General features: G+C 35.4%; 1 protein-coding gene across 1 annotated transcript; it reads right to left on the reverse strand.

Moving 5' to 3' along the window:
• LOC132103921 (histone-lysine N-methyltransferase EHMT2-like) lies at positions 1 to 27,559 on the reverse strand. The gene is made up of 22 exons (XM_059508998.1): positions 27,393 to 27,559; positions 27,265 to 27,315; positions 17,644 to 17,779; positions 17,487 to 17,591; positions 16,536 to 16,669; positions 14,962 to 15,105; positions 10,533 to 10,840; positions 9,504 to 9,743; positions 8,485 to 8,567; positions 7,681 to 7,787; positions 6,617 to 6,739; positions 5,673 to 5,774; positions 4,708 to 4,812; positions 4,484 to 4,638; positions 4,240 to 4,407; positions 3,243 to 3,387; positions 2,604 to 2,681; positions 2,407 to 2,522; positions 2,192 to 2,278; positions 2,044 to 2,122; positions 367 to 542; positions 1 to 181 (listed from the first exon to the last, which is right to left on the reverse strand). The coding sequence occupies exons 1-22, from the start codon at positions 27,549 to 27,551 to the stop codon at positions 1 to 3; spliced, it is 2,982 nt and encodes a 993-aa protein (XP_059364981.1). The 5' UTR covers positions 27,552 to 27,559.
• Positions 27,560 to 27,878: the final 319 nt, after the last annotated feature.

The following is a 27,878-nucleotide window of genomic DNA, read 5'->3' on the forward strand; positions in this document are numbered from 1 at the left end:
TCACGAGTGTCCTAACACAGGGAGACTGTGTTCTCCAGCCGTTTCGGGACAGACGTCCAGACGGGCCAGTCTGCTCTGCTCCAGTGCGATGGCCTCCGCCGAGTGTTTGCATTTCTCTGAGCCGCACTGACAAGTGAAGTACTTGCTCTTGATGTCCCAGAAACGATCGCCGTAATCAAACCTGTCGGAGATAAAAAAAAAAAGAAATAAGTAAAAATCAGTGAGCATAAAACAAACAGGATGAAAATGTATTAACAGGAACAGGATGCAAATACCACCGATTCCTTGGGATCGAGCCATGCCATAAAATCATAAAGCAATTAAATACAGCGTTCACCTGTGAGATTACAAACACTCATCTCTCACCCGAGCTCCTGTCCGGTGAAAATGTCTCTGGAGCTGAAGAAGGCGATGCGAGGGAAGCGCAGGTCCTGATGCAGCATGAACACACGCACCGGGATGATGTTGGGGTCACACAGGTGGTTTATAAAGCGGCTGATGTTACCGTAATAACGGGCGTCGATACAGTACACTTCACCATCCTGAGACAGACAGACAGGGCTATTATAGTTAACTAAAACTATTCAAAACATTTGTGTCAACTGAAATGTCAAAATCTTTTTGTTGAAGCATGAAAATCACTAACTAGAAATAAAAAATAAAACCGAAATAAAATGCATTTAAACCTAAATTGTAATTAAAGCATAATAAAAATATATAAAAGCAAAGATCAAAATTGCTAAAACTCTTAAAGTCAAAATTAAAATGAAACCAAAATTATAATATAATTGTATATAATGTAAATAATACAGAAACTAATAAAAATACGAGTTAAACACTAATTAATTATATTAATTTAAACTATAATATGTATTGTATATAGTAACAATAATAAACAAATTAGATGCATGTTGCTTTGGCAACGAACTCAGATATGTTTCAGTTGAAGCAGTAAAATTAATAACTGGAAATAAATAAGAACTGTAACTGAACTGAAATAAATGTAAATATTAATAGATAGTAATATAAAAAAACTAATTAGAATGAAAAACAGAGAATGTATATATGTACTATATGAATATATAATATTGTTCTGTATTTTACTTGTGAATTTTGGAGCATGTACTTATTAATGTTCAGATTTTTTTGTAACGGATTCAGATCATTTTTTTTTTCATTTTTGCTCATAATATTGAAACATGTTATATTGTCTTTCTTCTCTCTCTGATCAAAAAATAACAAGAAAAAGGAGTTATATGCTTAAAATGACAAACAGAGCAAAATTATAAAATTTTACTAAAGTGAAAATCAAAATGAAACTGAAATGATAAAAATAAAAGCTAATTCAATATATTAATAAAAACTAAAACAGCATATAATGTAAATAATAATATTAATAATAAAATAAAAATTATTTTGCATTGGCAACTGACTGAAATAAATTGGAAGCACTAGAATTAATAACTGAAAATAAATAAAACAAATCACTTTTAAATATAAATAGCAATATAAACACAAGCACAGAGCATAATTACTAATAAATAAACAAAAATTAAATGATTAAAATAAAATTAATCTAATATATTAATAAAAACGATAATAATAAGTAAGGTATACAATATATAAACAGTCTTATGGCTCAGTATTCCAGATAATAGATGCTGATAGTGTGGCTCTCAGAGTACAAAATATTCCTCACATTGCACACAGATGGGTGTTTAATACTGCACTGCATTTTACATCAAAGCACACTGATAACTAGCATGCATGCTGCTTTTGGGCAGGATATTTTTCAGTCGTTTTCAAATTTTCACAATGCACTTTGTTTAAAAGCAGATGCTAATGTTTAAAATATCTTAAGTCGCATTCATCAGATTAGAGCGGTGTGATATAATAGTCACATTTAGCTTGATTTGTGTGGCACTTGGTGTCAATAGTCTTGCTGCAAATGTGTGTCAACGATGTTTGTCTGCAATTTGCATGATTTTGTCACTCCTTTTGTAAACGTGTCTTCAATCTGGCCTGAAATCAGTGAGACGACACCTTGTTGTCCAGGTCAAAGAGGTACGAGTCATCCTCCCTCACGTCTGCTTCTGCGTCAGAGATCAGCTCGCCAACATACCTGCAGAAACACAGCAGAAATCACAGGCCTGCGCTGGTCTGTCCAGCTGGTCTGAACGCTTTGACTCACTCGCAGATGAAACTTCCTTGAGGAATGTCCTGAAGCGCTCGGACGCCCCATCCCATCTTCTCCGTCCGGTAGAGCTGCAGACGCACCCTGAAACACACCATCCAACTTCAACCTGCAGCTTATGCAAAAGCACTTTCTTTAAAAAACCTGAGGCTCATTTGAGATGCAAATCATCTCAATTCAGCAAATATATTATGAAAATAATCCCGGCTTACTTGATTCCAGCTTGAACCACTCGGTTCTTGCAGGTTTTATGGCAGGAGCAGGCCATGTTGCACTCGAAGATCAGAGGAGGCTCGATTTTATTAAACTGCTGAAGGAGGCGATGATCCTGTGATAACACATGGATGCTGTCACACAGCCTTCCTTCTCTCATTTCAGATGGTATGGTGGAGATTATGCAGTGTTTTACCTTGTCGTACCAGCAGCGGATGCTGAGCTGTCCGCAGAGACAGTTACTGGAGGAACAGTCGTCTGTACAGCTGCAGTGCTGAAACACACACCAGACAGCCGTCTATAAAATCAGCTCTGTGTTTCTGCTGTATACAGATGACTGCATATTTATTTATTTTTTTGGTTGGTTTAGTCATAAAAGTGTCTGAAAAACAGTATGAATCAAAATTACATTTCCATGAATCAGTTGTTTTAAAAGTCCATTTCGATGAATCAGTTCAAAGCAATGATTCAGTGATTTGTTTGCACCATATTTCACGTCTGGAAGTAACAGAAGAAAGCTTTTTTTGACAGAAAGTAATACTTTTATTCATCAAGGATACATTCAGCAATCAAACGTGAGAGTAAATGAATAAATCATCAGAAATGCATCAAATCAGCATATTAAAATGATTTCTGAAGATCTTGTGACACTGAAGACTGGAGTTATGATGCTGAAAATACAGCTTTGCATCACTGCAATAAATTACATTTTACAAAGTATTCATGTAGAAAACAGCTATTTTAAATGGTAATAATATTTTAAAAGATTACTGATTTTATTGAATCTTTGACCAAATAAATGCAGCCGTGGTGTGTTTTGTGTGTGGAGTGGCACCTGCAGGTGTGTGATGTTGCGGTCGATGTTCATGGTGGATGTTTCACAGTTCTCTGCGATGTATTTGTAGTCAGACGGACAGCCTTCATCGTCCACGCCGTTAACACACGGGATGGGAACGTTCTCATAACCCTGAGCCACGTCACTACACACACACACACACACACACACACACCAGTGTTATTAACTTAAACTAAAATACTAAAAGTAGTTTGCAATAATTAAAATCAAGCTAACAAAAAAATTATATTAATGATATTAGAAAAAAAATTAAGCTTAAACTTAAAATGAACAAAATAAAAATATTACTTTTGCAACTGCAAGTTGAAGTACTAAAATGGAAAAAAACAAAAACAAACAAAAAATATCAATATTAATACAAAATTATATATTCTATAATTTATTAAAAATAATAAAAATTGACTTTAGCACATAACAAAATGACTAAAACCTAAATTAAAATGTGAAATTTTGCCTTAGCAAATGACTGAAATAAGTAACAGTTGAAGTACTAAAATTACAACAAAAAAAAAAAAATAAAATAAATTATTATAAAATTGTATATAAATAAATATATATATATATATATATATATATATATATATATATATATATATATATATATAAAAATATGTTAAAGCTAAATATAGTTTTTAAGAAAAATAAAAACTGATAATAATGCAAAAGTACATACAATTTCTAAAACCTAAATAAAATGCAAAACTAATTAAATAAGTTGAATAAGTTGTAAGTAACTGAAAAAAGTTGAAGTACTAAAACTAAAAAATAAAGTTATTCTAAAATTATATTTTTGAATTCTATAAAACAAAATCTAACTAACATAAAAATGACAAAAGCATGACAAAACTCAAAATTAAAATGAAAACTGAAAAAAATTAAAAATAAAAGCTAATTCAAAATATTAAGATATAACAATAGTTCATAAATAAATACTAAAATGTATTCATGTTTCATACTCCATATTAAACACAATGACCTGCATATGATCCTCTCTGTCCGTACAATGCGATTGGCGATTCCTCTACGCAACTTCCTGTTAATCTGTAGTGCCACCCAGACGGGCGTGTCACAGCGGGCGAGAGAGAGCGGCGTGTCGCCCTCCTTATTCATAATGTCAAAGTCAGCGCCTCGAGAGAGAAACAGCCTGGAGTAAAGACGAACAGAAGACGTCAGATGAGCCTATGACACTGAGAACCGCTTTCAGGAGGTGTTTGACTCACGTGACACAGTCGATGAAGCCCTCGCGAGCGGCGATGTGCAGCGGTGTGTCTCCGTGCAGATTAACAGAGGTCAGAGGACAGCCAGCGTTCAGGATCAGCTCCGCTATCTCAGCGCTGCCCGAGAACGAGGCCCAGTGCAGACAAACATTCATCTCCTGCTCAGACAGACAGACTTTGTGAGAGCGCTGCTGAATTTCCCTCCAGACATGATTCATTAGACTCACTTTGTCTCGGAGTGTGACGTCGGCTCCTCTGTTGAGCAGAGCTCTGATCACGACTATATGTCTGTGTTCTGCCGCCCAGATGATGGGCGTCCAGCCGCCGCTATCCTGAAACACAGAGATGAGGAGAAAACTAGGAAAGCTTATTTCCATCACAGAATAAAAAAACAAGGCAAGTGCAACTTCCTATCTCACAACTGTGACTTTCTTCTCTTATCTTACAATTCAGACTTTTTTCTCAGATTTGCATGATATAAACTCAAAATTACAAAAATTTTAACTCACAATTGCAAAGTTTACAACTCACAATTCAGAGAAGAAAATGTGCAATTCTAAAAAAAAAAACTGAAAGAACTGAAAGCTATAAATATATTATGTATTCTGCCACATGATAAACAATTGGGACTTTTGAGAAATAAACAAGTCGAGTTGCAATTCTGAGAAGAGACAATTGCAAGAAAAATAATGTCTTGTGAGCTTGTTTCCGCCATGGAATACAAAAATAGATTTTTATCTCACAATTCAGATTTTTTTGCCAGTATAAAATATCACAATCTTACGACTTATTTGCAATTCTGAATTGAGAGACATAAAATCTGAATGTTGTAAGAAGTAAAGTCTTATTGCGAGTTCATAACTAGGTTGTGAGATACACAACTGCTATTATGAGAAGAAGAGTCTGAACTGTGAGTAAATTGTTTCCACCACATAATAAAATATAAAAAATTTAATTGTGGCTTTTTATCCCACAATTATCGCTATTTTTTATAGTGTTCTGAGAAAAAAGTCAGAAATGTGGGATATAAGCTCAGAACTGAGTTGTCAACTTGTGAAAGTTTGTCTCCCAATTCTGAATTCTAAGTCTGGATTATTTAAAGGCTGCAATTACCTTCTTACATTTTTTATTCCATTGTGGAAACCAGCTTCCATAGAAAACGTCTAAGGCTGCACCCTGAGAAGAAACACACCTGTGCGTTTATATCCACCTGTCCGGTGCTCAGTAACAGCAGCACCTCCTCCAGATTTCCCAGTTTGGCAGCGTGATGGAGGCCTGTGGATCCATCCTCTTCCTGGACAAACAAAACACACACGATTCAGCACTCACACACACTCACAACAACATGAAGGTCATGCTTCTGAATCGTGCATGGACTGATAAAATGCACACCTTGAATACAACACAAGACGCTTTGAATAAAAGTGTCTGCCAAAATGCATTAATGTAAAAGTAACTTCACACAAAACTAGAAGATTTAAGGTTATTGTTTACAGCAATTGTTTACACCAGACATGGTTTGGGCTATTTTCAAGTCAAGGGCTGCTGGTATATGAAGAAGAATTGACCCCAAACTGCTGAATTTTTAAAAATGAACCCAAACTCAGAATGTAACAGCTATTACACTTAACATGCATTATTGGCCCATTGGCCCACTGTCAGTTCTCATCAAGGGCTCTGGATCAGGAGTGTGTGTGAGTGTGTGTGTGAGTGTGTGTGTGAGTGTGTGTGTGTGTGTGTGTGTGTGTGTGTGTGTGTGTGTGTGTGTGTGTGTGTGTGTGTGTGCTCTTGTTTTTGTGACATATCAGGACACAACTCTGTATAATGACATGGGTATGACACAGGTATAACAAGGAGAGGGTGACTTATGAGGACATAACCCATGTCCCCATTTTTCAAAACGCTTATAAATCATACAGAATGAGTTTTTTTTTTGAGAAAGTAAAAATGCACAAAGTTTCCTGTGAGGGTTAAGGGTTAGGTGTAGGGTTGGTGAAGGGTGATAGAATATACAGTTTGTACAGTATAAAAACCATTACGCCTATGGGATGAACCCACTTTTCACAAAAACAAACGTGTGTGTGTGTGTGTGTGTGTGTGTGTTTGTGTGTGTGTGTGTGTGTGTGAGATTCTCACTGCATGATAGACACAGGCTCCACTCTGGATCAGGTATTTCACCACCTCCACATGATTGTTCACTATGGCCTCCAATAGAGGGGTCCTCAGGGTCTTATCTTGGGCGTCCAGCTTAGCACCTGCCTAAAATCAACCAGAGCACAAAAGTAGGAACTTTAATGGAAGCTTTCCTCTAATACAAACTGAAACAAAAGTGACATGTATTTTATTCTTATAATTTTTTAGTAAATGATCATTTTTATTATATTATTTTATGACTTAATTTATGTATTTTCATTTGCCATTTTTATGGTTTAACTGATAAAGTATTATACTTAAGTAATATCTATAATTTTCTTTTTTGGATAATTTAAAAATCAAATCAAAATAAAATAAAGTACTTAATAAATAAAAATTAAAACCCATCATTTCTTAAATAAAAATTATTTGGCATTTTTGTCTCTATTATTACTAAGTATTTTATTTTGATTGTCATTATATTATAATGATATATTTTGATTGTGCCTTTTTATTATTTAATTATTACTATGTATTTAATTATTGCTTTTTTATTGGAAAATTTAACTTTAGTATTTTAATTAATCAATTAATTATTACTATATAATTTACTATGATTGTTCTATTTTTAAATTATCTCCATTTTGCATTTTCATGATTAAAATAATTATTTTAATAATTAAAAAAAAAACTAAAACTAATAATCTAATAATCAATTAAATTAAAATGACAATTTTAAAATAACAACTTCACTCAAATTAAGTATAATTTTGCATTTTTATGACTTAACTATTACAAGGTATTTAATTTTGACTGTCTTTATTTTATAATTCTATATTTTAAGTTAGCATTTTTAAGACTTCATTATTACCAAGTATTTTATTTTGATACATTTTTATTTTAAAATTATGTTTTTTAATTTAGCAATTTTTGTAAGGGTTTTATTTTGATGGTTCATATTTTCCATTTAATGATTTAATTATTTTCTTTTTTCATCTCAAAGCCCAGTTTGGGAAACCCTGCTCTAGAGATCACCATGAACAGTGCAGCAGATGTTTAAAGCTCACCTGTATGAGCAGGTAACAGACCTCCAGCAGACCCCTCTGAGCGGCCGCATGCAGAGCACAGCGTCTGTTCTGAGAGTCCGACTGATACGACGGGTCGATGCCCTCCACTGAGACACACAGAGACGATATCAGCTCTGATGCTGAAGACTTCAACAGATGTGATAGATTTATAATATTGGGTTCAGGTCCGGTGACTGTGGAGGCCAGGTCATCTGGCGCAGCACCCCATCACTCTCCTTCTTGGTCAAATAGCCCTTGATGCCTTCAGTGTGACTCTACAATTTTCATAGTTTGGAAAATAAAGAAAACTCTTTGAATGAGAAGGTGTGTCCAAACTTTTGGTCTGTACTGTATATATGTAAGAAGGAGAGTGATGGGGTGCTGCGCCAGATGACCTGGCCTCCACAGTCACCGGACCTGAACCCAATCGAGATGGTTTAGGGGTGAGCTGGACCGCAGACAGATGGCAAAAGGGCCAACAAGTGCTAAGCATCTCTCGGGGAACTCCTTCAAGACTGTAGGAAGACTATTTCAGGTGACTACCTCTTGAAGCTCATCAAGAGAATGCCAAGAGTGTGCAAAGCAGTAATCAAAGCAAAAGGTGGCTACTTTGAAGAACCTAGAATATGACACATTTTCAGTTGTTTCACACTTTTTTGTTATGTATATAATTCCACATGTGTTAATTCATAGTTTTGATGCCTTCAGTGTGAATCTACAATTTTCATAGTCATGAAAATAAAGAAAACTCTTTGAATGAGAAGGTGTGTCCAAACTTTTGGTCTGTACTGTATATATACGTACTGAGCATGAGCAGAACTCGCTGAGCTTCACCCTGTTTGGCTGCAGGATAGAGCTGACGGGGATGAAAGCGCAGCTTCTTCCTCCTGACCAATCAGAAAGAGCCAAGCAGATCACATGACAATGCCATCATCTTTTGCCTGAGTATGTTCAGAATAGCACACTCCGTACTGTTTTTACCCCAATTCTGTTGTTTTTTATGCATGTATACAAGTGTTATTTTAGCATAACTGACATATTATTAGAGTTTTTGTTAATATTTTGAATTAGAATTTATTTTTATATTTTATGCATTCATTTTAATTTTAGTTAAACATTTAGTAATTTTGTTTTATTTTGTTTTGCAAATGTGTAATTTAAATATTAACCTAAAATCCCTGTATTAAAGCTAATAGTACAGATCACAAAAAAGTTAAAGTATAAATAAATATTATTCTGTCTTTATTTACTAACTGTTACACACCTTGGCGTCTTTATTTGTGGAAGTGTTATTTTAGTATCATCGATATTCTATGATTTGAATTAGAATTTATTCGATTTTTTGATTTTCTGTTTACACTTTAATTTTAGTTACAGTTTTAGTATTTTTTGTTTACACAACTTTAGTTATCTTAGTATTTCAAGCTAAACTAAAAGAAAATAAGAAATGGTCCTAGAAAACATGGATACTGGAGGAATTTTTAATATTGTGATTTATAAACCTGGAAAAATCATGGGAATGGATATGGATAAAATCTTAAAAAATATAATTTTTCTGATTTTGTCAAGTTATGTAAAATTTCTATTTGCAAGCAAAAATAAACTAAAGTTCAAGTTAAACTAAATTAAGTTAATATTTGTTTCCTTGGGAACTAGCCGGTTGGTTTTAGTTTTAGTTAACGAAAATAAGCCTGATGCAAACCCAGGTAACCAACTACAAAAATGTGCATAATGCAATGCACATCCAGGAATGATAGAATCTGTCATTCTGAACATCTATTTCTTCATTCATTATTTGTTTAAACTGATATTACTATATAAACCTCTCGGTGTCCTGTGTGAGAATGGCTCTCTGTAGCACCGCCCTCTTGTCTCCAGGTGGAAGTGCGCTGGGACACACGGGCTTCCCATTGGGCAGGACGAGCGATGGTCCCACACTGTCCACCCCACTGTCACCCAGGGCGACCACATCCACATCCTCTACCCCTCCTGGAGTGCCATTGGTTGGCTGAGTCTGCAGCTCCGCCCCCTTTCTAACATCTCCACGACAATGCATCCTTGCACTGTGTGAAAAAAAAAGATAGTTTTACATTTCAATCAAATATATTTATTCATTAGAAAATAGCAAAACCTGTTTTTTAGTTGCAAACTAAGATTAAAGAACACCCCCCCACACTTTTTATTTAAGCAAAAATGTATAATATTATAATATTTATAATATTAATAAATAAAAATGTATAAATACATTCAATAAATATTGTAATTTATTTAAACCCTTTCTAGAATGCGGGATATTTTTTAAGGTTTTTTGAAGCGATAAATATGCGCTAACTATTTTGCTATTAAGCAACCAGTGTTAATTTCGTTAACGAAGACAACGACGAAAAATATTTGTTAACAAATTTTTTTTCTGTAACTAAGACGAGACATTCAAAATGCATCCTATTGTCCTTCAAAATGTGCGTCCCTGTCATTGGATTGCGATCGGATAAGGGCTGTTCGCATATCTAGTCACTATAGCAGCCGCAGTGGATGGATAGGCTAATAAAACGCGAACTAGTGATCTGAAACAATGGCCTTAGCACCCGAAGGGGTAGGGATGAGGTACATGTTAAGTAAAACCCACAGTATCAAAATAAATTTTGGTAACAACAGTTTGGCTAAAACTATCGACTAAAAGTAATGACTAAAAGTTGACAAAAATGCAATGAATTTTCGTCGACTATAACTATGAAAGACTCAAATGACTAAAATGTGACGAAGACTATTAAGCATTTTAGTCTCAAGAATAAGACTAAATCAAAAATGCCTGCCAAAATTAACACCGTAAGCAACGCATTTATTTTGCTCACTTGATCGGCTCGCCCATCTTCTTCCCGTTGTTTAGCGCCAGTGATGTGGCTGCGAGCGCGGAGGGAAGTAGCGAGGGTGTGGTTGTGGTGGACGACGCACTTGCAGTGACCACGTTTGAGCCTGAAGAGGGCGCTGCAGGAGGGATGGTGACCTCACGTGCCTCTGATGCGTCCTCACCACAATGAGGGCAGAACAGCAGGCCGACGCCCACTCCTCCTCGACTCCGCCCACCACCCAGCACTGACACACAGCCCCGGTGAAAGCGGTGAGCAATGTGAACGTCCGGGCAACACTCAAGAAACGTTCCCTACATGTGAAGTGAAGAGGAGTATCTTTAAGCTTTCGGTTTGTGAAGTTAATAATCAATTAAATCAAGCAATGTACAATTTATATATTTATATATATTTATATTTAGTCATTTATCAGACACTCTTATCCAAAAAAAGATTTATCCAAAAAAACTACTATCAGATTCAAAACTAAAAGCTAAAACTGTATAAATACTATACACATTTTAAAAAACTAAAAAATGTAAAACAAATGACAAATGCAAAAAAAAAACTTAACATTTAAATGAAAAACTAAAAATAAAGCTAAAACAATTCAAAATAAAGTCCAGAAGGTAAAAGAGTATCAAACATAGGTATGAAAGCCTAAATTTAAATAATAAATAATTTAAAAATAAAAACCATCAAAATAAAACACTTACTAAAAAAGTGACATTTTTATATTTTTATTCCTTTTTAACTACATAAACTACATATTTTTTTAAATAAAAAATAATCGAAAATATACCACAATAGCACTGCCTCTTGCATATCATTTTGTTGTTTTAGTATAATTAAGAAACTATTAGTTTTTAATAACAGTTTTAATTAGTTTTTATTTATATATTTCCCGTTTTCATTATAGTTTTGAAGTTTTAATAATTTTGTTGCACATTGGTCTTTAAAAGTTTTATTAAAATGTCTATATAGTTTTTATTCATTTTTATTATATACTAGGGGTGTAACGGTACGTGTATTCATACCGGACCGTTTCGGTACAGGGCTTTCGGTACGGTGCACGTGTTTACCGAATGACGGAATGCAATATTTTGTATGCGGAACATAGGTACATTTTCATGTTTCCAAACGAACATATTAAGTGGCGGAAGTCTCCTCGTTCAGCGCAAATCCCGGCCTGCAGATGATTCTAAGGCCGGGGACACACTGTCTGCGTGGCGTGAGCGTGGCGTTTCTGCTGCGTGTCAGTTGCGTGATGGCTGCTTCGCGTTTTCTGTGTCTTTACATACCAGAATCGTGCCTGACTGCTACTGTAGGTGACATAGAGGGAGGCCACCGACAGACCAGGATCTTGTCTTCACGACAACAATATCTATACTTCATGTTGAGCATAAATATAAAGCCTACTGATAAAGGACACCGTCAACAGTATTGACGGCAAAATAGACTATGTTTGACAGGTGCAATATGCCAGTGTGTCACCAGCCTAAGGCTTTCAAAAGGCATCACGCGAGTGTGAACATCACTACAACTAGGAAAAAAACGATTGTAATTCAAACGCAACTCCCGTCGGCATTTAAACAGACCTTTGCTCTTAATTCCATTCGGTCCAACCCAATAATGAAATCTGAGCAGGTCTAAAAACTGAAACTGTTGATGCTGCATTTTTCACTTTGGAGAAGTTACATATATATATTTAAATATGAGCAGGCCTACACGCTGGGATTGGTAATGCTGCACTGTAATCATAGTTATTTATTTATATTTTTCATTATATTTTAGTATATGATATTGGTTTGAGACTGAGAGTATTTTATTTAGTGGAGAACTTTTCAGCAGTATTTTATTTCTTATTCTTTTTTTATTTTATATATATTTTATTAAAAAGTATTTAAAAAAAGTGTATAGTAATAAACAACCTGCAGTTTAATGTTTGCATTTCTTTCCCTTACTGTACCGAAAATGAACCGAACCGTGACTTTAAAACTGAGGTACATACCGAACCGTGATTTTTGCGTACCGTTACACCCCTAATATATACTACATCAAGTTGAACTAAAAGAAAATAAGAAATATTTTTTTATGGTCAAGCTCATACGTTTTTTATTTATTTATTTAGCTGTAATAAAACTGCTGTGTGAAACACTACAAATTGTTGTTGTATGGAAACCAGCTGTTTAGAAATACACTGGATGAAAAAATTTATTTAATTTAAAGGGATAGTTCACCTTTTACTCACCCTCATGTTGAGTATGTTCAGAATTAACTGAATATAAATTTCTGTTTTCTGTTGAAGACAAAAGAAGATATTTTGAAGAATGATAACCAACTGCTGGTAGCAACTGACTTCCACAGTATTTTCTTCAATATCAGTTGTTACCAGCAAACTCATACAGCTTTAGAACATCTTGAGGGTGAGTAAACAATGACAGAAATTTCATTTCTTGGTGAGCTATCCCTTTAACCCTCTGGAGTCTAAGGGTATTTTTGGGGCCTGGAGAAGTTTTGTCATTCCCTGACATTTGTGCTTTCTTCAGTTTCTTATAAATATCTAAATGGGTAAAGTCTAATCTCACTGTAATCAGCACATACTGGGCTATAATGATATGTGAGGAGCATGTATGTACATGATTGTATTTTTGAGAAAAAAAATATTATGCGTGGTTAGTGAAAAACTAAAAATGTTAAATCACTTGAATAAGGCAATAAAACATATACAGAACATTGGTTCCCGGGACTTTTGAGAACTGGAGCTTGTAGCCTAGAATTTAATCTAAATCTAAATTGTGTGAAAATCATCTTGTTTACTCACTTACAGAAAACAATATATTGATTTACATTTTCTAAGACACTTTTTGTTGGTAAGAGTCATATGCGAGTAGGCATCAACTATCATGAATATCATTGTGATTTACATCTGAGAAGACAAAGGCCTGCATAGTGAGCTGCATAATGAGCTGCATAATGAGCCTTTCAGTAAGCTGTGCCACTGTGAGGGAGGAGTTACAAGAAAGAATGTGAGGACAAAAAAATGTATATAATTTTATGTTTGTTGTTTATTAAGAATATATTTAATTAACCCATAACAGTTAAGCAGGGGAGCAGTTAAACAGTTTATCAGGAACAATCAAAGCTGACTTTCATACTAAATTGTTTGCCATTATTACTCCAGTCACACAATCCTTCAGAAATCCTTTTAACAAACATATTTTCTACAAAAAAAAACATTTATTGTTATTATTATTATCATTATTATTATTATTAATGTTGAAAAGACCTGAGAATATTTTTCAGGTTTTTTAGGGGGAATAAATTGAAAGAACAGCATTGTTTTTACTTTTTTTTTTCAATTCAATTCAAGTTTATTTGTATAGCGCTTTTTACAATACAAATCGTTACAAAGCAACTTTACAGAAAATTATGTTTCTACATTTGTTACCGTTATCTATTTGTTACGTTTATATTATTTACATCAAGCTTTTGAATGGTATAGTATTGTATATTGTTATTGAAACTTCATAATGTTTCACTTGATTATACATTTAGTCAGGAATTATAGTTTGGAAAAAGTCTTTGGAAAAAGTCTAACTAGTAAAATGTTTACACGTTATGTGAAAACTAGTACAAGTATATAAATAAATAAAAAGAGACTTACTCATGTTTATGATCTCTGCTGAATAAAGTGCTTCATTCTTTTTTTTCTGAGGAAATCCATTTCCCAAATCCTCAACCACATCACATCTTTTTGGGGTGAATTATGTCTTAATCCTCTCATCGCGAAGCAAACAGTAAAATAAAAAAACTTGAAGAACAGTCTGGCTGCTTTTTCTTCTGTGTGGGCGTATTCAAGCCGCGCGCTTCAGTTTGAATCTGAATAGCACGTTCAGCGCGGGGGCGTGGTCACATTAGATATAATGAAGGGAGACATGAAAAACAGACATCGCGTTGTTTTCATATGGATTACTTTATCACAGAATACCTATTTTCGGCAGCACTTGTTTAGTTTAAAAGTAGACATGACAGGCTTTCTATAGATATCTCTCTCATGTCTCTTCGTTGAGTATTCACGGAGTTACAATTCATTTTAATGACGTGTTTGTAAATGAAGATCAGCGCAGACGAAGGCTGCAGACAGCACACTTTGTTTGTTATCTTTATTTTATAAGTGCACAAAGTTTTGTTGTTATTATGTCTGTATCCAAAAAAAAGTAGACCCTTTACAGATTCGATTGATGTATTGCTCTTATCTGTACGATTAAAACTGAAAGTGTAATTCAAGTTCTTTTCGGGTTTATCAGGAGAAAATGACTCATAACGCGTATATGCGTTAATCGACTCAAGAGGGTTAAATTACAACATGAGGGTGAGTTTTCCTCTTTTTTTTTCTTCATATAACATGGTTGTTGTGGTCAGAGACACTCACAGAAAGACAGAAGTATCCGCAGCCCGGACAGCAGTGGTGTTTCACCATGTGTGAACGGTGCGTCTCACACAACAACATTAGAGACACGCGGCTGGACGGACGCATCGTCTCCCCCTTCATGATCACATTGGTGCAGCCCACCAGCTGAAACACACAGAGGACGGGAGGAACCACACGAGAGAGACAGGGGTGTGATCAGCCCCTCAACACACAAACATACTGTTCCAAACCACAGTGAGCTGCTTTTACTGGCTTCATTGCAACATTTGAACCCAGTCCTGTTCATATTAACTTATAAACCACTAAAGACAGACCAACTGTGAGCTACAAGGTTTTTAAATTATGGTATTTGCTCCTTTTGAAGCCATTTTTTAATTTTTTTTTTAAATTATCATATTTTTCAGCATATTTACCAGCAGAATTCCTGTTGGAAAACTACATTACCCATGATTCTGCAGAGAAATCTCCACCAATCAGAACTGTGATATAGCACTTCAAATACATATACATATTTTACCTATCAATATGCATTATAGAATTTTAAATTTTATCATAAAACGATACAATACCTTGAATAATATGCATCTTCAATACTATTTTCAACATATTACACATACTATTGTAACATACCATATAAAAAACAGTATTTATAAAATAAAAATAACTAATATTTCATGGGAAGTTTGGTTATTTTATTTTACACTATAGTAGTAAAATTACATTTCTTGTGTCCTAATATCATCAATTGCAAGAAGCTTTCAAAAACATATAAAAATAATTTATTCTTTTTATTTATTATTAGTTTCCGCATATTTTTACAAATTTATTGTAATATTTTCTCAAAAATCTTTTTCCATGCAAGATTATTGGAGAAGGATTTTTAAAAATACTATTTTACACCAATTCCTAAAAAATGAAATATTTTAGAGCTGAGCTAGAAAAAATATTTGCATTATAGAAAATTTCCATGACTTTTAAATAAAAAAAAATGTAAGACTTGATTTTAAATAAATAAATAATTTACACAACTTTTTAATATTTAATATAAAAAAAGTCCTTAAAATGTGTTGTTTCTATAAACACAAAGAACATATTTTAATTAGCAATTTTATATCTCTCCATTTTCTTACATTTACATTACATTTATTCATTTAGCTGACGCTTTTATCCAATGCGACCTACAATTGCTATATTTTAGAGGTCGCACGCCTCTGGAGCAACTAGGGGTTAAGTGTCTTGCTCAGGGACACATTGGCGTCTCACAGTGGATTCGAACCCGGGTCTCTCACACCAAAGACATGTGTCATATCCACTGCGCCAACACCACCACCATAATTCTCACCATAATTCTCACCATAATTCTTCTAATTCGATTAAGTCATTTGTAGTTTGTTACCTCAATTAAGTACAAAGTCCTGCATCTTTCTTTTTGTCCAACTGTCAGATTTGTAATGTTGTGACTCACTTCAAAGCTGGTGGTTTGGTTTATGGTCCACAACACTTGAAGAAGACTGTATAAAACTCCTATTTAAAAATCTTCTTTCAGAAACGAGTGTGCTCAACAGTAGACTTACCTCTTCATTGATGCTCTCTATGGCCATGCAGGTTCTGCTGGAGCGAGCACTGAATCCGTCCACACGAGGCGCCTCCATCCTGCAGCTGCACAGAGGAAGCTCCTCCAGACGCTCCGTTTCTGCATCGCTCCCATCTGAAAACATCATGTGACCTTAACACACAGGCTTTACATTGGGGTTATTTGGCCATAAAGACCAGGCAAATTTATCTACAGTATATAGCACATCTCATACATAATAATAATTCAAAGTGCCTTAAATAAAAAAGAAAAATAACCATAACAGATGTACTGAAAACAGTAAAAAGTAAAAAAATAAACATTGATTGAAAATGTTTTTAAAAAATAAAATAAAAACAAAGGCGGCATTTAAAATGACTTCAGAGTCAAAAAAGGTTATATTTATAATAAAATATAAACGATAATTTTAAAGAACGGTTTTCTATTTTAATATACTGTTGAAATGTCATTTTTTTCATTGCAGTCATGCAAAGCTGAATTTTCAGCATCATTCCTCCAGTCTTCAGTTTCACAAGATCTTCAGAAATCATTCTAACATGCTGATTTTCTGCTCGAGAAACATTTCTGATTATTATCAGTGTTGAAAACAGTTGTGCTGCTTTATATTTCTGTGGAAACCAGGATGGAATGCATCTTTCAGGAAGCGAAAGTTCAAAAGAACAGCATTTATTTGAAATAGAAATCTTTCATTAAATGCAATTTAATGACGCTGCGAATTCTGCTTTGCATCACAGGAATAAATTACATTTTACAATATATTACAATTGAAAACAGTGATTCTAAATCGCAATAATATTTCACAATATAACAGTTTTTACTGTATATTAGATCAAATAAATGTAGCCTCGGTGAGCAGATGAGGCTTCTATCAAAACCATTAGAAATCAGAACTATTCCAAACATCAGACTGCCAGTGTAGCTCATCACACACCTGCATGTGGAGACAGAGAGAGGCTGTCCGCTGCAGAGATGTCCAGCGAGTCCAGAGGGACCTCAGTGTAGTCAGTGCTGCCCACTGTGACTGCGACACACAGAGACAGCTGCTCACATCTGTTTACACACACACACACATCCTCAGGGGTCTGTCTCACCTTTATCTGTCTCCAGCCCTCCAGCAGGGGGTCTGTCTCTCCCTTTACCCTTCCCCTGATGTGTCCATGACACCTTGTCTCTCTCTGCAGATGTTTTCTTATAAGCAGTGAGGGGCCGATCGGAGCCAGAGCTCTGACAAACACAACACAGTCAGCATATTCACTGCCGCATCTCGTGTCAACAAATAATAAATCAATCAATAAAATAACAATAATTGAATTTAAGTCATAGAATGTCTGTATAATTTTAGAATTCCGGTAATAATAATATCGTTTTTAGAAAAATAGAATTTTAGTAACAAAGTTCTCTAACTTTGATACACAATATCATTATTTTCATTATCACAGGCAAAAATATACTACTTATTAATAAGTATATGAATGGATTTATTTTATGCTGCAGTAGTAAAATGACAATACTTATTACTTAATATCTTCAATTGCAAGTAAATATTGTGTTAAAAGTCTTTTTTATTATTTAGACTTCCCACAAATTAATTTTAGTGAGCTTCTCAAAAATCCCTAACTTTCTCAGTCCTTAAAGATCATTGGATATGGAATTCACTTAATATTTTACACCAATTACACTTTAAAGACGCAGGGAAATATTTAGAAATTTAGAAATGAAATTTAGAAATGAAACAGAATTGTTTTTTCACCAAGACTTTTCAAATTTACAAAAAAAAAACAATATTCTAAGATTTTGTTTTAAATGTAATTTAATTTTAAAAGAGTTTTAATATTATTTATTTAGAAAATGAATTTTTAAGACTTAACGTTTTTATACATTTTCTTTTGCTTTTAAAAAATAGCCTATTTATAAAAAATTTAAAAAGTATTTTATTAAGCTTTAGTTTTAGTTTGTTCAGTTTAGTTATTTTAGCATACTAAAAGTTTAGTATACTTTAGTATAATGTAGCCTATATAATAATAATAATATATATATTTTTTTTTTTTCAAGGAATTATCTTCTTTTTTAATTACTTTTAATTAGCTGTAATAAATCAAATACACTGCTGGACAATAATCAATCATTTGTAATCGATATTTTTTTCCTAATGGCAATTTTATGATTGTTTTATATACTAGGCTACATTTAATTAGCAATTATTTAAATTTTCTGCACAGAATAAGGTAGAAAATATACTTTATAGTTTCTGTACTGTAATAAATGTCAATTAGCATTGCATCATTCATAAATTGTTTGTGGGTTTCATCAGTTCATTCTGCTTTTATTCAGTTTAGCTGCAGATATAGCCTGGCACGTCTATGAGAGCGAGGTCGCTTCTCTTTCAGTGTGAAAACGTCTTCATCTCTATTTAACTTTTCCTCTCCATCAGCGAATGATTCTGAGAGAAAATGCGCCAGATGTCTGTTTGCTAATGAAACAAAAGCGCTCTTATTTCAAGGTCGTTGTTAATGCTGTGGTTAATTTTAAAAGTTTCCTTCGTATATTCGGTTCATCCGCATTGTTTAGACACATTTATAATTCAATGGAACTGTGCGTATGATTTAGACACTTACATTTCTGCTCCGTCCATGCAATAAATACAGCTGTCGACGGCTCCGGTAACTCCGTCGGTAAGATGCAGAGAGCCATTGACAAACTACAGAAAAGTAAAACTACTGGCCACGAGTCCTATAGATCAGTGGTTCCCAAACTTTTCCATTCCACGACCCACCTAGACAAGTGTAATCTATTTCATGACCCACCACAATATTTGAGGAAAAAAAAGGTTGATATTACTTTAAGCCTAATCTTACTTAAAAGTTTGATGACAGAAATGAAGTATTTAAGAAAAAAAAACTTTTTATTTTAGAGTAGGCCTACACCTGAAAAAAATCACTATTAATATTTAAGTTTTAATTTTTGTTTACAGACTTTAGAATATGTAGTGTCCATAAAAACGTTAAACAGGCTCACTCCAGTGAACTGTAATCTGCGCTGCTGTGTTTTGTTGCAGAAAATGCATTCACGATCCTTCCGTGTGTGTCGGTGAGAACGGAGCACAATCCAACACTTTTTTTAGAAAAAGCATAAGAAGCAAAGCAGAACTATCTAAAACTGTTTGGAGATTAAAATAATTGTGAAATAGGTAAAAAATAATAATAAACATGTGTCTCGTTTTAAATAAACAAAAAAAAAAAAAACTGGATGACATTAAGTTCAGGCAGAAATTTATTTTAGCAATGGTTAAATTAATGTTCAGCAATATCTTCAAAAGATTTCTGAACTTTGGCAAATTTTTCTCTAAAAAGAGATGATACGTCAAGGAGTATTGCATTATTTTTTTGTGCATTTTGTTATGTGGAAATGTTTAAATCTTGTAGTGTTACAATTAACCCTGCGTTTGTGCACTGCTCACCCTGTACATGTGAAATGCTTTTTACAAACCGTTTCCCGAACGAAAAAAGTGCACAGAGCTCAAACGGACGATAGAAATGAATGAACATGGCCTACCTGAAACCGTTTTCGTAACATTTGTTTTCTGGTGTATGCAATCTCATGCGGAATATAGTGTATTGAAGTGAGCAAGTTTTTCTCTTTTAATAATGCGGACCGATTGAACCTTTTAATGACATTGCTCTGAGACCTTCACTGTTATTACAACTCGTGCGCGCCCGCGCTTCAAAACACGCAAAGCACGCGGACTTAATTGCAATTCGAAAATCACACTAAGGATATTGCAGTCCTTATTAATGTTGGTGGGCTATATCATTGTGACGAGTGGGTTCCCGGTTCCCGCCTCCTCCTTCCCGTGATTGAGAAGTTTTTAATGTGTTAGACTGGTGCCGAAGCCTGGGAGGAAGGAGGGACGCGCTGCCGAAGATCCCTCGGCACTGAGGTGAATCCGCAGTGCCATCGAGTAGGGCGAAGGAGGATGCTCGAGGCGGTGGGCTGGAGTGAGTTGCCGGGGAGACGGACGCTCCTCTTTTGTATCCTTCCGATCTCCTCCGTGGTTCTCGAGACTGGTGAGTCGAGCAGGTGTCGCTCAATTCCAATCACTCCACCGGCCTCGCACCGTTCCCACTCGTCACTTTCGTGCAGCCCTAGACTGAACTGTGTGTGTGTGTGTCATTGAAACGCAAATTTAGCTGCAGCCAAGTGACTTTGTGCGACCCACCTTGTTCCATTCTGTGACCCACAAGTGGGTCGCGACCCACAGTTTGAAAACCCCTGCTATAGATCACACGTCAGCTACGTCAGCTGCGTCAGAGACGAACGGAGTGCGAGCGCAATCCTGTGACAGTCTCAGTCGGTAAACAGTGGAGCGCGTGAAGGACAGATACGAGGGGCACGATTCACGAACACTCTTCAAGGTCTCCATTAATTCGTGCGTGTAGTAATTTAATGTGTATACATTTTGAAAGCATTGAATCGCTATAGAAATCGCGATTCATTCGATTCATTCGATTCTTAGCATTTTGAATCGATTGCTGTCCAAGATCGGCGATTCACGATTCAAAAATCATGTTTCAAGATCGATGCATATGAATCGACAGGGTTTGTAGCATGGCTGGACTGGCCATTGGGCATACCGGGCATTCGCCCGGTGGGCCAACGTGCTTTTGGGCCGATATATCTCATACTCATACTTTTTTTTTTTTTTTTTTTTTTTAACGGCCCATAAAATTTGTACATCGGCGGCCTATTCGTTTTGTTTTGTTTTGCTTAATTGGCGGCGCTGGGTTTGTGCCGGTGTAATGCATTGGTCAAAGTTTTTTTTTCTGACAGACCAGCCCATGAAACACGTAGATCACGTAAATCAGCGGCCCATTGGCTCTTTTCTTGATTGACACTGGGCTGGCCCAATCACAACTTTAAACGAGTGAGCGAGCGGCAGCAGTGTCAGTGTGTATCTGTAAAAAAAGATTGAGAAGAAACGCAAGGAATGTGCATATAAATCGCGTAAAAAAATAGAACCAGGCCCTTAAAGCAGACACTGTAAACTGTGTCAAAATATATGTTTTCTGACCTTCATCAGCTCCTGTGGCAGATGATGATAGTGAGGACGGAGGATCAGGAGAGAGATGAGAAAGTGTAGAGCCTGCGGTAAGCATAACTACTTTCAAAACACTTAGGCCATGTCATGAGTGTAGATTATTTCCACATCTGCATAGTTGACGATTACCGCAATTCACTAGAAATTTAATAAGAGGCGTTTGTAAACCAAAATAAAATAAAAACTTGATGCAGTTTGCGTCAAAATAAAAGATCATGTGCTTATCTCTTTCAAGTATAGAAATTGGTACAACTAATTAAGAAAGTTTCCTTTATTTTTTTGTGCATTTGTTTTACAAAATATGGCTATTACTGTCATTGGATTAATATTATAACTATTTATAGGTGTAATGTAAATAGACACTGTAACTAAAAGAGGTTTGAATTTTTCTTTGTTTAATTTGCACACTGAATATTGGTTGGAGCTTTTAATTTTGAACTCTCAAAGTGCACCAGATTAATGAATTTAACATTATAATGCACAAAATTTTCTCACGGGGGGGAGGGGGGTGGGCATGCCCCCGAACCCCCCTAGAAGGACCGAGGACACTTACTTCATCTGTTAACTCTCACTCGTTCCTATACTCACTCATTACATGGCATTAGTGGTTTTAATGAATAGGAGTTGGTATGCATATAATTAAGGGCGTGCAAAGATGGGTGGTGTTTATGATCATATAGTGGGCCGGTCTGGGCAAAAATGCCCGGGCCGATTTTTTGTCCCAGTCCAGCCCTGGTTTGTAATCGATGCATCGAGAAAACGAGTGAATCGTTACACCCCTAGAGGTAACAGATGGTCTGTATCATTACCTTGACATCAGCTTTGGAGGCTTGATAATAAATAATACGGGGCCAATTTAGTTTTGTATCAGGTAGGACTGTGTGACTCTATCAGTGTACTTGTGTGTGTTTACTTAAGTTCTCATCACATGCCATCATGTTTATTTCCTGTCGGCGGTCATTTATTATTATTCTTTTTATTTTTTCTTTACCAAGTTTATTAGCTGCTGATTATTTAACTGAGTTTTGTTATCGGGGCCTGTTTCTAACAAGTCTTTTATCACCCAGGCTGCTGTAGCGGCCTGTAAAGCGTAAGAACCAATGGAGACTGATGATGATTGGACGTGGCATGTATTGAAACTTCATAAAAATAAGTTAAAATATCATGTGTAGAGTACTAATAGCAAGATAATTACGTTTTAGGCATGTAATTTAAATGAGAGCGATCTTATCTGTCTATGAACTATATTTCTTTATGTCAGGCGATGGTTTGTTGTGTTAGCTGATAGCTAACTTAACCGTATCTTTTTATGCGCTGGGACCTTGAAACGGTATTTGTGTGGTACTCCCAACGAGTGCCATGAAAGTACTTTTTTTTTTTACATGTTGAAAGGCATAACTATTGGTTTATATTATAAACTATCTCTCACTCGGCGATTCACGATTCAAAAATCATGTTTCAAGATCGATGCACATGAATCGACAGGGTTTGTAATCGATGCATCGAGAAAACGAGTGAATCGTTACACCCCTAATAGATACATACATAAAATGATTGTATTTGACATTTCTGTCACTTCTGAAATTATGGCTACGCCCCTGGTGTGACAAAATGTTAGCTTATACATAATACTCTTTAAGCTCTTTTTTAAAAACTTGGCTTACATACATTTTTACGTATGCCATGTCGCATCATTAAACTATCATTTAACAATGGACAAAAGTTTTTTTTTTTTTAACCTATGGTTCTCTAACCATAAATGCTACTGTAATTTGCCCCCTGACTAAGCATTTAAAGAATTTAGTAGAAGCATTTAAATAATCCCATGAATGCACTTAAAGAATGCAGAATCGAATCGTTATAATCGAATCGAATCGAATTTAATTGTGAATCGAATCGAATTGAATCGTTCTAAATTTGCAAAAATCGTTCTTGAATCGAATCGAAAACCTATGAATCGTAATCGAATCGAATCGCTGCCTTGCCAAAGATTCACAGCCCTAATAAATTAGAGCCCGACCGATATATCGGCCGGCCGATATTATCGGCCGATATAAGCTAATTGCATTTAAATCGGCATCGGCATTTATAACGGCCGATGAAACATGAGAAACAGAGTCTCATGCTTCACTCATGTTATGAGTGTTGCATAGTGTGCCCACCAGAGGGAGCTCTGCAGCTCCAGAGTTAACAACAGCGCCAGAAGTCCACTACAGAAGAAAGCGATCAGCCAAGCCACGGAGATGTAACTTACTGTTTTGACGGTGAGTCTGTCGTTCGTCATGTGAAATGATTGTAGATTTAGTTCATACCCTGTATATAAAAACTGTGTGGTAGTTCTAGCTAACGGTCCTATCATTATCACTTCTAAATATTCTGTAACATCACTTACAGCCGCTAATGCATTGCTATATTAGATTAGCCACAAAGCTAATACCATGTTTATCAGTGGAAGAGCGCGAACGTTTATAGGAGGTCAAACTATAACGTTAGCGTTTAACTTATTCTTATTCTATTGCGGTGTGTTTCCCACATAATGACCGCGTAATTGGGCCTTTCACACAGGACGCGGTATGCACGGCGCTTGCCGCTGGGTTCAGCGTTGCCCTTAAGATACAACGCGATTTGCGCTGCGCTATGGCGTAGGCGGGGTTTTAAGAACGTTTAGCGGGAGCTCTTTCATAGTCTGTTCCTCCTCCTTTCGGTCAGCAGCAAACATGTATCTGTCCCGTTGTAAGAAGCGAGCGATAGCGCTAGTCCTGCTGATGAGAATTAAGAGAGAAGCAAGGAAGAAGAGGCTACCGTCAGGTCCAGAGAACAATTTGGTGAATTCAGGCTGGTTACATTACTCTAACGCTAATAGCTTCCTTTTTAGCAGGCCCCTTAAATGCTTGCTATTAACTTGTTTGAAGGTGGTTCTTCTCAAAATTGACAGCGGTGTGTTCATGACACTAACGTTAACCATTCAACTTCGAATTGATTCCGTAATCTTCCGGTAATAGTAGGCAAGACGATGTTCTGTGAGAGCAAATATAGTGTAGTTACAGTAACTACTAGGGGTGTAACGATTCACTCGTTTTCTCGATGCATCGATTACAAACCCTGTCGATTCATATGCATCGATCTTGAAACATGATTTTTGACGGAGCAGAAATGTAAGTGTCTAAATCATACGCACAGTTCCACTGAATGATAAATGTGTTTAAACAATGCGGATGAACCGAATATACGAAGGAAACTTTTAAAATTAACCACAGCATTAACAACGACCTTGAAATAAGAGCACGAGATTTATCTGATAATATGCATGAAAGTAGCCTAGCGTTTGTTTCATTAGCAAACAGACATCTGGCGCGTTTTCTCTCAGAATCATTCGCTGATGGAGAGGAAAAGTTAAATAGAGATGAAGACGTTTTCACACTGAAAGAGAAGCGATCTCGCTCTCATAGACGTGCCAGGCTATATCTGCAGCTAAACTGAATAAAAGCAGAATGAATTGATGAAACCCACAAACAATTTATGAATGATGCAATGCTAATTGACATTTATTACAGTACAGAAACTATAAAGTATATTTTCTACCTTATTCTGTGCAGAAAATTTAAATAATTGCTAATTAAATGTAGCCTAGTATATAAAACAATCCTAAAATTGCCATTAGGAAAAAAATATCGATTACAAATGATTGATTATTGTCCAGCAGTGTATTTGATTTATTACAGCTAATTAAAAGTAATTAAAAAAGAAGATAACTCCTTGTAAAAAAAAAAAAATAATAATTATAATTATTATTATTATTATTATTATATAGGCTACATACATAAAATGATTGTATTTGACATTTCTGTCACTTCTGAAATTATGGCTACGCCCCTGGTGTGACAAAATGTTAGCTTATACATAATACTCTTTAAGCTCTTTTTTAAAAACTTGGCTTACATACATTTTTACGTATGCCATGTCACATCATTAAACTATCAATTAACAATGGACAAAAGTTTTTTTTTTTATAACCTATGGTTCTCTAACCATAAATGCTACTGTAATTTGCCTCCTGACTAAGCATTTAAAGAATTTAGTAGAAGCATTTAAATAATCCCATGAATGCACTTAAAGAATGCTGAATCAAATCGTTATAATCGAATCGAATCGAATTTAATTGTGAATCGAATCGAATTGAATCGTTCTAAATTTGCAAAAATCGTTCTTGAATCGAATCGAAAACCTATGAATCGTAATTCGAATCGAATCGCTGCCTTGCCAAAGATTCACAGCCCTAGACTACAGTAGGTGCGTCAGAAATGATTAAACCAGAGGGGACATGTAAATAAATGTGAGCTGAACAAGCGCTTTTTTTTTTTTTTTTACATATTGTTTCAAAGCAGCTTTACAGACATAACAGGAAAATGTTGAAATAATATTGTTAAATATAAGTAGGTAATACCTATTGCTTGACAAATAAAAAAAATATATATATTTCTCATTTTTAACTATGTAGGAGATCCCAGTTTATTATTATTATAATTCTAATGATGACATGAGTAATGATACATGGTGATATTATTAATACACATGCTTATTCTTTCTCTGTCTCTCTTTCTGCATACAGATGGCTGAAAAAGGTGAATGCTGTAGCAGCAAAGTGTGGGACTACTTCTGCAAATACTTTAACTTTAGTATTATAATTTATTTACAGTACACACACAGACTGTTAAAACCAGCTTCAACTGGAAGAAAGTAAAAGTGTTAAATGTTTAAAACCAGACTGTTTTTTGATCATTAAAAAATATATACTTTTGATGTGCAATTGTTTAGTCATTGAGACTGTAATCTAAGGCTTTTTTTTTTAACATAGTCCATTCTGGAAAATGGTTTATACAGCCCACATACATAGAACAGGCAGATATTTTGCTATTGAATGTTGTGTAAGTGCAGTTTATAGGAAATGGGTCTAATATCCAGATTATTTTTTAAATCAAAATATCGGCTTATAAATCGGCTCTTTTCGAGTTAATATCGGCATCGGCATCGGCCCCCAAAAATCCATATCGGTCGGGCTCTAGTATAAATTATTTTACTTAATGAAAATGAGAAGTATTGCCATGGCAAATAGCTGAAACAAAATAAGTTTTTTTAATATTTCATTCCAGTTAATATTTATAAGAAACTTTTGATACTGGTTTCGACCAATAAAAGAAATGTAGTGGTCAAACTCTCTTCCGAACATAAATAAATAGGGAAGTCGTGGCCTAATGGTTAGAGAGTCGGACTCCCAATCGAAAGGTTGTGAGTTCGAGTCCCGGGCCGGCAGGAATTGTGGGTGGGGGGAGTGCATGAACAGTTCTCTCTCGACCTTCAATACCACGACTTAGGTGCCCTTGAGCAAGGCACCGAACCCCCAACTGTTCCCCGGGCGCCGCAGCATAAATGGCTGCCCACTGCTCCGGGTGTGTGCTCAAAGTGTGTGTGTGTGTGTGTGTTCACTGCTCTGTGTGTGTGTGCATTTCGGATGGGTTAAACGCAGAGCACAAATTCTGAGTATGGGTCACCATACTTGGCTGAATGTCACGTCACTCACTCATAAGGAGCACCTCCACTGGTCAGAATCACTCACCTGATCAGAGAGATGCTCCGCCTCCAGCGTCTCTGCCATCCCATCATCTGACTGCAGAACAAAGGCATGAGACTCTCAGATCCGCGGCGGCCGTTAGACGTTATTGTTTCAGGTGTGTGTGAACTCACCTTGCAGTCAGAGTAAATCAGATCGTCTCCAGAGTAACTGTTGTAGAGCAGGTGGAAATCTTCCTCATCTGCCTCCTCATCCAGATCCTCCAGCCAACCACTGTGATGCTCTTTAGTCGCCGTGGCAACTGGCTCCGCCTTCCCCGTCGCTGGAGACATGGTCAGTGCAGGCTGGGAAGAACACACAGAGAAGAATTAACATATGCAAATTTGATCTAATTATAATGTGCAGTGAGATCTAAGCTGTTGCTGTTAATTATAAAACACACAGTTATTACTCTAAAGTCTGATCTGACACATGACTGTACATCAGTCAGCAAATTACACAAATTAACTATAATACTTAATGTCTATTCTTATTCATTTCTATCATTATTATTACTACTAATTCTTAGTAATTCTAATTCTTTTCTAATACTATTATTATTAACAATATTATTGACAACAATGACAATAAATAAAAGTTACAATTATAATTAATAATTG

Source organism: Carassius carassius, chromosome 25 (genome assembly GCF_963082965.1).
Source record: "Carassius carassius chromosome 25, fCarCar2.1, whole genome shotgun sequence".
In the NCBI taxonomy this organism is placed as follows: domain Eukaryota; kingdom Metazoa; phylum Chordata; class Actinopteri; order Cypriniformes; family Cyprinidae; genus Carassius; species Carassius carassius.